The following is a 13,137-nucleotide window of genomic DNA, read 5'->3' on the forward strand; positions in this document are numbered from 1 at the left end:
GTTCATGAGGGCCTCCAGATCAAATCTAAGGTTGCCTGCCTACCAGAAAAATGAATGTTGGGGTCTTGTGTTCTTGACTGTCATTTGGGGCTTGGCTGCCTTCCAGTTGCTGTAAAGCAGTGTCAGGATGCATGACAGTCACCCCTGAACTTCTCAGTTTTTCTTTGTAGTTTATGCTGGGAATACTGTTTTTAAATTAGCAGAGGAAGAGTTGATGATACACAAAGAAGTAGTACTTTACTTTGGGGAAGAGGGGTAAGAAAGACTCATGTAGCCAGGCTAGCTTCAAACTCAGTATGTCCCTAAGATGACTGAATTCTGACCCATCTGCTTGGAGTGGAGCTAGAACTCCGCTTTGTGCCCACTAGGGAAGCACCTTTTCAGAACTGCATATTCCGGCCATCTTGCTTTTTGATTAAAAGTTTTCTTTAAAGAAAATCATTTGTATAAATAGAATGGTAGAGTATGAATCTCAGGAGGCAAGTAGAAAACAATATTTATTTTTGTATAAATTGTATTACAGTCAATTTAGTAGTCTTTATTGGCTATTTCTTTGTTTTTTTTCTCTAAAACTTTGGAAAGTTGCATATCTGATGCCTGATGTCCAGGGGAAGTTAGCATTCATAAAGCCCCGATGTAGACAGCGCTCAACTAATGTTGTTCTTTCTAAAACCGTGTTGCTTGCCTTGTTGAGTCTGTGAAGACAGGGTTTATTAAGGTCATGGTGTCGTTTGTGCCTGACTGTTTCATGTTGCTGTATCAAGTGCTTGGAGGAGGATGCTTTGATAGGATCTAGGTTATGAAGAAGAGTGTTAGTGACTGGAAAGACCAAACAGCAGAGTTAAAGGTGCTCTGACCATGTCGTGCAATAGCGGAGTGGTGAGAACAGTGTAGAAGGAACATGTGGTTAGGAGTGAAGGCAAGACAATAAGCTGAGAAAATAAACCTGTAGCCTAACAGTGACACTAATAGTTTAAAAGTGCCCTGATTCACCCCTGACAGAATTAATCAGTTTCCCGGGGTTGAAGTCCTCTAGACCTCATTACCTTCCACCAGGCCTTGCCTCTTAAAGCCCCCTTCTCACTTGCTGTTATTCCATTCCACTGGGGGTCAGACATGAAGCAGATGAGTCCTTATGGGATAAACTGTCCAAACTGTCGTAGGTGTCAGGCAGCTAGGATAATCAAACAGCTAGGATAGCTTCAGCAGCCTTCACCCTGAGTCAGATGTAGCAGAAGCACTTACTCCTGAAGGGACCTACCTGACCAGCTGCCAGTCAACTCAAGTATACTTAATTGTCATATGTTCTTAATTTTAGAATTTCATGTCATCTGTTTGCAACATTCTTTTTGAAGCATTGTTTCCTGGGTCTTCCTACTCAACTAGATTTTCAGCTTTAACCATTTTAGGATCAATAGCTGAAGTGTTTCCTGCTTCAGAAGGTAAGCTTCAGCAGTGTCTGGGAAACATACACTTTGTTAGCGTATTGCTTTATTTGAAATTGGATTTTCTTCAGTAACTCTCATTTGTACATAGTTAAAGTTGCTAGTGAAGGGGAATGAGAGAGAGCTGTCTCCTTTTCCTCACTGTTGCCAAGCACATGCCAAACCTGGGCTCTTGTGTGGCCTTCTTCTACACACCAAGACTGCCCGTACTCCCCTGCCGTGTTTATTTGTCCTGTTATAAGTGAGGGCTTCATCTGTTACATTTAAAATGAAAACCATAATGACTATTTTATATTTAATATATAAGGTGAATGAGCCTTTGTGGTTAAAATGTGGTTTCTCACGTATGCCATCTACTTGAAGATTTCTACACTTTTAGAACTGACATAAAATAATACAAAATGGAATAACATTTGAAATGTAAATAAAGAAAATACACAATAAAAGAAAAAATACAAAAACCAGTACATACCAACAAATTAAATTATTTATATGAAATGTACATTGCTTCTAGGAAAAAAACTATGAAAGAAGGGATAATTCTATAATTAGTAAAGAGATTGAGACAGGGTTGGGGATTTAGCTCAGTGGTAGAGCGCTTGGCGCAAGGCCCTGGGTTCGGTCTCCAGCTCCGAAAAAAAAAAAAAAAGAATGAAAAAAGAGATTGAGACAGTAATCAAAACCTCCTAACAAGTGGCCGTAGTGATTGATACATGCTTTTAATCCTAGCACTTGAAGGTCTGAGGCAGGAGGATCTCAGATTGGAAGCCAACCTGTCCTACATAACCAATTCCTTGTCTCAAACAATCAAAAAAGGGTTCTAACAGAGCCAAGTTTAGGACAAGTGGCTTTACTGTAAATTCCACTAAATCTTTTCTGTTGTCCTCATAGTTTCACAAAACTGAGGAGGACAGATAACCTGACTCCTTCTGTCCAGCACTAGAAAAGCAAATACGGTTTGTAAGATGGGTAGTAAGATGGCTCAGTGGGCGTGCAAGGCCTTGCCGCCAAGCCTGCCTCCCTAGTTCAGTGCCTAACTCCACAGGTTGTCCTCTGACCTCTGTATTTGCACACGCATGTGTGTGCCCAGGCCCCATAAACAAACACACAAACAAACAAACAAATGCAATAAACATGTAATAATAAAGGGGCTGTAAGAAAACTGTAGACCAATATCTCTTATTTATACATGTGTAGAAGTTTCAAGAAAGCACTACAGCGAACAGAACCCAGCAGTGGATTAAACATACTGAACACAGGGCTGGAGGGATGACCAAGGTGGGCAAGAGTAATTCCTGCTCCTGTGGAAGACCAGGTTCTAGCCCCAGCAGCCACATGGAGGCTTACAACCATCTGTAACTTTAGTTCCAAGGAGTGTCATATCCTCTTTTGACTGCTGTGGTCACTAGAAACATGTGGGCAACACATACATATATGCAGGCAAAACACTCATATGCATAAAATAAAAAAATAACCCTTAAAAAATTGTACACTATGACTAGGAAATTGGGATGGGTCAAAATAGAAAGACCACAGGATGTGTCATGTTCATCATTCTGTATCTGCTTACTCTAGACTGTGGATTGGGGTCGGATAAGTTGTTTTTTTAAGTATTTTTTATTTTATGTACATGAATGTTTACCTGCATACATGTATCTTCTGTGTTCTTGATGCCCACCAAGGCCAGAAGATGTCATTGGATTCCAGAGGACTACAGTTACAGATGTCTATGAGAAATGGGTGCTGGGTTTTCTGCAAAAGCAGCAAATGCTTTTAACTACAGAACCATCTTTCTAGCCCAGGGTTTTTTAAAAAGATGTGTTCCTAAATTTATTTGTTTATTTTTATTTTAAAAGTAACTGAGAGATCTTTCATACCTTTTGAAAAGGTTAAAACTTTTTTAAATCTTAAAAATGTACGGTCCAAACCACACCAGTGAGCTACACTTTTTAAACTGCTGCAATGGCAGTGGAGGTGGAGGAGGCAGGAGGTTTACCGTTTGCAAGCTTGTTGGTAGGTTTCAGGTTTGTGTGCTCTAGTTCCCTTGGGCTTATAATGCTCAAAACATAGCACTTTTCATATTCTAAAGCTGTAGTACTTTGTCATTTGAAGAGATACAGTTTTATGCTATTGTGCACAGTGTATGTTGTATAAAGTACAAAGCAAAATCTTAACTTGTAGATGAAACATGAAATATGAATTTTTGTATTGATATTATATAAATATTTGGCCATATAACTTTGGGCAGTTTTATTTTTGTTTGTTTACATTTTAAGGTAACATCCAAACAGTGTATCAGCTGAGTCATGATATCGACGCTGGCCGTTTCCAAATACTTATGGAGTGCTTTACTAGTACTTTTGAAGAAGTGAAAACCTTAGCATTTGATCTTCTGATGAATCTGTCATCAGTAACTGCTGGGCAGCTCCAGGTATTTGGCCTTTACCTGTGTAAATGTGTGTGAATGCAGAACTTTTACTTTAGCTTAGGGAATGCAGTCAGAATTGTCCCAGCTCTTTGCCTTCTAGGCCTGTAGAATAATTCTTTCAGTTACTATGTTACTAAGTTACTTTTGCCCTTGCAAGCATGGGAAGTGGTCCAAATCCATACCACTGAGCTATGCTTTTTAAACTGCTGTTGTGGCAGTGGCGGTGGCGGTGGAGGAGGCATGAGGTTTACTGTTTACAAGTTCAGTGGTAGATTTCAGGTATGTGGTCTCCATAGTTCCCTTGGCTTGTAATACTTGTTCAAAACATATCACTTACAGTCATTTTGAGGTTTTAAAGATAATCTTTCTGATTAGTAGACCAAGAAGCTGAGTGTAAATGAGGTAGACAGTGTGTTCTGGTCTTCCAATAAGCAATAGCTAACCGAGACTGAAACCTCAGGATATTCGAGGTTAGCTGCAGTTCTCTGCTGAGGCGCTGGGCCCCACCTCCACCGACACGACTCTTCCTGCTGTGGTTGGAAACACAGGTGGGGTAGGTGTAAGGCCCAGTGTAGAGTGTGTCTTCAGGGAAACCCTGGCCGCTCTCTTCTTTTCCTTTTAACTTACTCTGGGGATGTTGGGTCAGCAGGGACAGAGTGGGTGTTGAGCTTTTTCTTAGCCTTTCATTAACACTCTCTAGAGGCTAGGGGGCCTGTGGGGCCTGAAGCTGTTAGGATGTATTTAGGGTATGACTGTAAGCCCGACATTACCTTATAGGTGTAGGATTCAGAGAAGCAGTGATGTAGAGGACAGCACCGTGTTGCTGTTTCTGTGCCTTTGGTATGGCATTGAAGTGTCTTAGGGTGTCACTGTTCTGATTTGGTCCAGGTTAGGAGTTGTTGCCCAGTATCTACCTGTACCTGTCTCTTGGAGTGCCTTAGTGAGTGGAAGGTTCTTGGTGCTCGCTGCTAAACTCTTGTGTCTTATGATAATTTAATTTAGATTTTTCTTCTATCAGCACTATTTCCTTTTTTAAAAAAAAGATTTATTAATTTTACTTATATGAGTCCACTGTCACTGTCTTCAGCCACACCAGAAGAGGGCATCAGATCCCATTACAGATGGTTGTGAGCCACCATGTGGTTGCTGGGAATTGAACTCAGGACCTCTGGAAGAGCAGTCAGTGCTCTTAACCGCTGAGCCATCTCTCCAGCCCCAGCATTTCCTTTACTGGTTATCACATGCAGCCTTTTATATAGATTAGCTATGCCTCATTGATTATTCAAATGGTTTTTGAGAGGATCTGCAGTGAGAAGGTAAATTATAGAGAGGCCCAATTTAACAGAACCTGTGTGGGGCCTGGAGAAGCCTTCTGCACTTTTAACTCCATAAACATGTGCTTGCCACAGAGATACTGTACAACTATTGTGCCTCATGTGGTTTAAGAAAGGATTTTGGTTATAATATCTGGTCTTGTTGCATGTTAGTAGAATGGTTGACATAAACATTTAAGACTTGAAAATAGGACAGGAGGTTCAGTAGGTAAAGGTGTTTGTCACCAAGCTCTGTGACCTGGGTTTTGTTTCTGAACTTTGCATGATAGAAGGAGAGGGACAATTCTTTTAGTTTTCCCCTGACCTCCATGTATGTTCCCAGTCTGTGCAAGTCTCTTTCAGCTCCCTTCCCCCCCAGTAAATAAATGTAGTTAAAATAAAAGCATCTATCACCTCCTACTTAGAAAAGGCTTTTAAGATATTGACTAGGTATTTCAAAGCCCTGTATCCTCTATCCTGTATAGTACATAATTTTTGAACAGTACCTTTAACACTAGCTTAATACCCTGTGTATAACACATGTCCATGATGGCATGTCTTTTGATAGATGTCCTTGCTACTCATAGGGTTTACTTCCCATCTTTCTGTGAAACTGCAGATCTATATCTTAATGGTATATTCCTGTTTTAAGTTTTGAATTACATTTTCATGTATTTCTTCCTGTGTGTCACTGTCTATGTGTATGTGTGTATCTGTGTATAGGTCAAAGGACAAATTATGGAAGTTGATCTTCTTCCCCCATGCAGGTTACAGCTGTTAAGCACTGAACCATTTCAAGGGTTCATTGTATTAATATTTTGACTTAAGTGGAATAAAAGTGTTAGTTTTAAGGCTGTTTATCTTTTTCTTACTAATTTATAGGTGGTATAGTTTAAGATTTATTCTAGAAAAAAGTTTAGATAGAAATAAACTGACATTGAAATCAGTACATTTGCTATCTACTGTTTTGAAATTGTTAGTCATCATTAATGTCATTGTACTAATAATCCAATTCAGAGATAACTTTTTAACCCCTCCCATTAGATAGTTGTGGAGCAGTCGAAAAAGAATCATAATATATTAGTGATCAACCGAACACTGGTGTCCAGAGAAGTGAACACGTGGCTTGTCAGCTGTGGGATTGGGACTGGGATCCTTGTCTCCTGTTGCCAGTCCAGTGCCTTTCCCTAGCTGTTCTAGTGAGCTGTCCCTTGTTCTGTGTTCTTACTTGTAACACAGGTGCGAGAGTTTGCATGCCAGATCTGAATCCTAGCTGGTCCTCCGTTCTCCGGTCATGTATGGAGTCTTACCATGAGGAGTCTTATTATGGCTCTATCATTCAAGCAACCAGTTCTGTGGGAAAGGAAAGAGAGAAAGGACAAGGATGTGGTGCTCAGATATAACATAAACTGAGAGAAACAAAGCTGACTAAAACTTGTACTCTGAGTAGACATGAAGGTGGTATGGCTTGGAGGTCCAACAGATTCACAGTGAAAATCTGTTTGCCTGTTGAGTTTCCCAATTGAAATTATGTTAAAGGTCATCATGTCTGAAGTGATTAGTGATCATCACCAAGTACTATGACAAAGGTAGCCGATGTTCATAGAGAAAAGCAGGCCATGGACATTATTGTTCATATTGAGCTTCAGCCAGACAGTGGCATAAGTTTAAACACATGGTTCCTTCAAGGTGCTTCCTGCCATCGTGACCGAGACTGTGCTCATCTCTAGGGTTCTGAGAAGCTGCAAGACCTGTTCCAGGCAGCGCTGGAGCTCAGCACCAGCACCAAACCTTATGACTGTGTGACAGCTTCCTACCTGCTGAACCTGCTGATCTGGCAGGATGCTCTGCCAGCATCCCTGTCTGCCTCTTCAGCACAGCAGCCCACATGTGGAGCTGGAGAGAAGTCTGCTGTGGTGGAAAGGAACACATTAGTGGGTTTGTATTGAAAAAGTGACCTTTGGTTGTAAATTATCAAACCCTCTATTTCATTTTCTACTTGGTTAACACCCATTGGCTTAATATTCACTTGTTTTTATTTCAAGAGTTTACCAACACAACCTGTATCATTCAATGCAAATTATTAGTTTACTCATCTTTAATACCTCTGTCTCTCTGTCTCTGTCTGTCTGTCTGTCTCTCTCTCTCCCTCCTCTCCCTCCCTTCCTCCCCCCTCTCTCCCCCGCTCCCTCCTTCCCTCCCTCCCTCCCTTCCCATCCTCCCCGCCCCCTGTCTGTCTTGTTTTGTTGTTGAGACAGGGTTTCTCTGAGCAGCCCTGGCTGTCATGGAGCTAGCTCTGTAGACCAGGCTGTAGACCAGGCTGTAGACCAGGCTGTAGACCAGGCTGTAGACCAGGCTGTAGACCAGGCTGTAGACCAGGCTGTAGACCAGGCTGTAGACCAGGCTGTAGACCAGGCTGTAGACCAGGCTGTAGACCAGGCTGTAGACCAGGCTGTAGACCAGGCTGTAGACCAGGCTGTAGACCAGGCTGCCTCAGATTTGGAGATCCGTCTGCCTCTGCCTCCCTGAGTACTGGGATTGAAGGTGTGCGCCAACACTGCCTGACGAACCTATTTCAGAACAGAAGACCGTGTGCTAAATAAGTACAAAAGTGTACATTAATAAGATACATTTTCTAAAAGGGCAACTTTTTTCTTTCTCAACTCAAAGTATACTTTTTCCTGTGATAGTTTTTCTGTGACCACAGTTAGATCATCCTTGTTGTGTCTGTACAGAGCAGAGTTACTTTGATGTTCAGTATTTTTCTCAATCACTTCTCGACCTTATCATTTTAAATTATTTTTAAAAACATTGAAACTTAAGTGTCGTGTATGCCTGAAGTGTGTGCACATGTGTGTGCATGTGCACAGAGGTTAGAGAAGATTTGGTGTCCTGTCCTATCACTCTGTTTTCTTCTCTTGGAGCAAGGTCTCTTACTGGACCTGGTCCAGTGGTCCACAAGACCCAGAGATCCTCCTATCCATCTTCCACAGTATCTGGCCATGCTCAGCTTTGGGATTTGAAATCAGGCTCACATGCTTGCACAGCAAGATAGCATTGAACTGTCTCTCTACCCCTCCTCAATTTTTGAGACAGCTTCTCCATTGAACCTGGAACTTGCTGTTTCTGTTGGGACTGGCTGGCCCGGGAACCTCCAGAATCTGCCTGTCCCTGCTTCCTACCCCACCACTGCAGTTACCAAACTTTTATGTTAGTGCTGGTGATTCAAACTCAGGACTTCATGCTTCTGTAATGAAGACAACTCTCCAGCATCCACCCTCCTATTCCTCTTATTTTTGAATAGGATTTCACGTAGCCTAGGTTGGCCTGAAACTTGCTTTATAGTCAGGGATGATCTTAAGCTTCTGCTCATCCTGCCTTCCCCTCCTGAGGGATGGGATTACTGGTATGAGCTACTATACCAGTTTTATGCAGGGCAGTAGCAGGGGTTGAGCCCAAGACTGCGTATGCTTGGTAAACGAATAGCAAGTACATGGAGCAGCACTCAGTACCATCAGCCCGTAGAGAAATGCAGACCAGAATCACAGAGAGGAAAGACTTCATTCCAATTGGGATGGTTAGAATAAGAAACCTAAACTATAGGGCTGGAGAGGTGGCTTAGTGGTTAAGAGCACTGACTGCTCTCCCAGAGGTCCTGAGTTCAAATCCTAGCAACCACTTGCTGGCTCACAACCATCTGTAATGAGATCTGATGCCCTCTTCTGGTGTGTCTGAAGACAGCAACAATGTGCTTATGTATAATAAATAAATAAATCTTTTTTCTTTTTTTTTTTTCGGAGCTGGGGACCGAACCCAGGGCCTTGCGCTTGCTAGGCAAGCGCTCTACCACTGAGCTAAATCCCCAACCCCAATAAATAAATCTTTAAAAAACAACCCAGACTATAAACGTTAATTAGGTTCAGGAGAAAATAGGATATACACTGCTAGGACTGAGGACAAACATTCAGCCTGTGAATACCTAACGAAATGAAAGCATTAGCCTAGGCAAAAACTGTACAAGGATGTTCATAGCAGCATTATTCATGCTTGTCTAAAATTGGAAATAAGCCATGTGTGCATCAGCTGCCGAACTGATAAATATGTTAGACCTGTATAGCCATGTGAATGAACGAAGTATTTATACAACTTTGATGAACTTTGAAAACATTATGACAGGTGATTGTAGCTGGTCACTTGTTATTTATTTTACTTATAATATGTCTAGAATCTTTGTTGTTGTGGTTTGTTGTTTTCATTTTGGGTTTTTTGTTTGTTTGTTTTTGAGACAGAATCTCATATAGCCCAGGCTAGCTTCCATGTTGCTATGTAGCCTGGTCCTGAATTCCTGATCTCCCCACCTCAGCTTACCAAGATTCTAGGATTATAAGTATATGACACTACGCCTGGTTAAGAATAGGGAAATCTATAGGGACAGAGTGAATCAGTGGGTACCTGCAGCCGAGCATGGGCGGAGCTACCAGAAGGGAATGATAGCTACTGGCAGTGAAAGCTTTTTGTTTTACTTTTGTGTGTGCTGAGTCAGTGGGCAGTGGAAATGTTTTAGAATAATGTTTATGTTTGCATATACATGATGACAGAAAAATTTATTGTCTTGTACACTGTAATTTTTTGTAGCATTTGGGGTGTGTGTGTGTATATGTAAGTGTGTAGCCATGTGGATATCAGACTTTAGCAGCTAATTTTCTTCTTTCACTGCATCGGATCTGGGATCTAACTCAAGTCATCAGGTCGATTGAAAGCTCCTTTACCCACTGAACCATTTTACTGACCCAACTTGTACACAAATGGGTTGCGTGATGTCTGATTGTATCTTGATTTTACTGTTACTAAATAGTCATGCTACATAGTCCTGGAGTTTGATGCCCAGGTCCAGAGTTCATGTCCTCATTAACCCCAGCAATTAAGGGACTGCAGTCCATTCTTCAATATTGCCTTAATTAGAAGTTGGTAACAGGCTGATACGCCTGAAAAATCTTTGATTCAGAACTTCCAAAACGGTGACTAGAGAGACTCCTGATGCAGTGACTAGAGAGACTCCTGGTGCAGTGACTAGAGAGAGACTCCTGGTGCAGTGACTAGAGAGAGACTCCTGGTGCAGTGACTAGAGAGAGACTCCTGGTGCAGTGACTAGAGAGACTCCTGGTGCAGTGACTAGAGAGACTCCTGGTGCAGTGACTAGAGAGAGACTCCTGGTGCAGTGACTAGAGAGACTCCTGGTGCAGTGACTAGAGAGACTCCTGGTGCAGCGACTAAAGAGACTCCTGGTGCAGTGACTAGAGAGAGACTCCTGGTGCAGTGACTAGAGAGAGACTCCTGGTGCAGTGACTAGAGAGAGACTCCTGGTGCAGTGACTAGAGAGACTCCTGGTGCAGTGACTAGAGAGACTCCTGGTGCAGCGACTAAAGAGACTCCTGGTGCAGTGACTAGAGAGAGACTCCTGGTGCAGTGACTAGAGAGAGACTCCTGGTGCAGTGACTAGAGAGAGACTCCTGGTGCAGTGACTAGAGAGACTCCTGGTGCAGTGACTAGAGAGAGACTCCTGGTGCAGTGACTAGAGAGAGACTCCTGGTGCAGTGACTAGAGAGAGACTCCTGGTGCAGTGACTAGAGAGAGACTCCTGGTGCAGTGACTAGAGAGAGACTCCTGGTGCAGTGACTAGAGAGACTCCTGGTGCAGTGACTAGAGAGAGACTCCTGGTGCAGTGACTAGAGAGACTCCTGGTGCAGTGACTAGAGAGAGACTCCTGGTGCAGTGACTAGAGAGAGACTCCTGGTGGAGTGACTAGAGAGAGACTCCTGGTGCAGTGACTAGAGAGACTCCTGGTGCAGTGACTAGAGAGAGATTCCTGGTGCAGTGACTAGAGAGAGACTCCTGGTGCAGTGACTAGAGAGACTCCTGGTGCAGTGACTAGAGAGACTCCTGGTGCAGTGACTAGAGAGAGACTCCTGGTGCAGTGACTAGAGAGACTCCTGGTGCAGTGACTAGAGAGAGACTCCTGGTGCAGTGACTAGAGAGAGACTCCTGGTGCACTGCTTGCTGTGTACACGGGTGACCTGCATTGGAATCACTAGCATCGGTGTCAACAGCTGGGTGGGGCAACTCCTTCTCAAAGCTAACCAGCCAGCCAGCCCTACTGAATCAGTGAGCCCAAGGAGGTTCTGTGAAAGAGCTTGCCTTCAGAAAATAAGGTGGCGAGGGACTGGAGAAGACCCAGCACTGACCTCTGACTTCTACTTGCACAGATACACCCATATGTGCAAATGTGTACATATACATACAAAATCTCTAATATAACTTTTTTTTTTTCCAGAGCTGGGGACCGAAGCCAGGGCCTTGCGCTTGCTAGGCAAGCGCTCTACCACTGAGCTAAATCCCCAACCCTAATATAACTTTTAGTTGAGCTGAGTATTATAAATGTGTTTTATGACTGAGGCTATTTCAGTTTTCTGCTTGCTTTTTTTAGTTATTAAATGCTTGATGGAAAACCTTGAGGATGAAATATCTCAAGCTGAGAACTCATTGCTTCAGGCTGCGTCTTCGTTTCCACTGTATGGGAGAGTCCACTGTATAACAAGAGCGTTTCAGAAGTTGCCTCTACAGTAAGACTGACCACAGCTATGTCTTTTTTGAGAAATATACTTCATGTCCTACCTTTAGCTTCTTACTGATGTGTGTCTTGGGAAAAGAACAGTACCTTGCCTCACAAAGAATTGAAAATTAGATTTAATTATCTACCTATATGTACATGTTTTTAAGTTTTTAATATTTCATATACAACACAGCCACAAATTCTTTCAGGTGCTTTTCGTGTTAATTTTCCTTTTCAAATGAGTTTTTTGCTTTTAGTGTAAATGTCTCTACTGTGTTTGCTGCAGTGACCTGAGGCTCGTGAGTGAGTGGAAGCCAGTCCTGGGGAAGCTTCTGCTGCTGTCCTACAGGCTTTCCACCGTGGTGTCTCCTGTCATCCAGAGCTCCTCCCCTGAAGGCCTCATCCCTATGGACACCGACTCAGGTTAGCCGACAAGGGCCAGTGTAGCGCTGTCTCCATCTGTTTCCTCTTTGTTCTTTGGAGAGATACAGAAACTAAATTTACTGAAGAATCTTTTTTTCATGCTATTTCTCACTTCCTAGTAATCTTTGTAACTATTAAAAAATAGCCCCCAGCAGGAGGGACATTTTGCTCAGTGTTGTTGTCACTGGTAAGGTCTTTGTTCCTTTAAACAAATTCATTCATCTTCCTACAAGCAAACTTAGTGTTATCCTAAAGGACAAAGAGATGGGGACAAGAAAATGGGTAAGGTACTAGTTGGGGTAAAGAAGGGGATCAATAGGAGTGAGGGGGACAAGAGAGGGCAATGTAAGCTGAATATGGTCAAGGTATGCTGTATAATTATCTGGTATACTCATTATGGATAAGCAGGATCTGTTGGATAAAGAAAAGATTTGCAGACACTGTGTATATAAAATGACCCCAAGCTCCAGAGCCAGGTAATGAATGAGATAAGTTGGGTTTTAGGTACTGTTTTCAGAGCAGGTGTACAGATCTGTGAGGTGGGCTTGCTGGAAATGAGAAATGGGCAAGGAGCAGTGGATGGGAATCAAGGGAATGAAATAGTTAAAGCTTCCTCTGCCTCTTCCCTCCATGCCCTGCCTCTTTGCCTGTGTCCTTGCCCTGCATCTCCTGCAGGTGCAGGTGGGCCTTTAGGATCCCTTGACAGCCCCTTCACGTGCCCACTGCACATGAAAAACTCCTACTTCTCTTTCCTTTCTCTTTGACGCTTCTCACCCTCTCTAGGTAATTTTTGTTTTTCTTAGATTATTCTAGATCCTTCCCTGTAGATGTCCTTGCATTCCTTCTAATAAAATTTAAATTACTTTTTCCTAATCATATAATCTATCATTTGAATGACACATAGTCTAACCTTTTGCT

General features: G+C 42.6%; 1 protein-coding gene across 1 annotated transcript in view; it reads left to right on the top strand.

The window, feature by feature from the left end:
• The window catches only part of Thada (THADA armadillo repeat containing), a 307,293-nt gene that overhangs the window by 23,521 nt on the left and 270,635 nt on the right, over window positions 1-13,137 (top strand). The window contains exons 14-18 of the mRNA XM_032908756.1: window positions 1,319-1,442; window positions 3,722-3,876; window positions 6,917-7,124; window positions 11,671-11,806; window positions 12,083-12,219. Of these exons, the coding sequence (XP_032764647.1) occupies window positions 1,319-1,442; window positions 3,722-3,876; window positions 6,917-7,124; window positions 11,671-11,806; window positions 12,083-12,219 (760 nt within the window). The remainder of the gene's footprint in view (window positions 1-1,318; window positions 1,443-3,721; window positions 3,877-6,916; window positions 7,125-11,670; window positions 11,807-12,082; window positions 12,220-13,137) is intronic.

Source organism: Rattus rattus, chromosome 7 (assembly GCF_011064425.1).
Source record: "Rattus rattus isolate New Zealand chromosome 7, Rrattus_CSIRO_v1, whole genome shotgun sequence".
Lineage (NCBI taxonomy): Eukaryota > Metazoa > Chordata > Mammalia > Rodentia > Muridae > Rattus > Rattus rattus.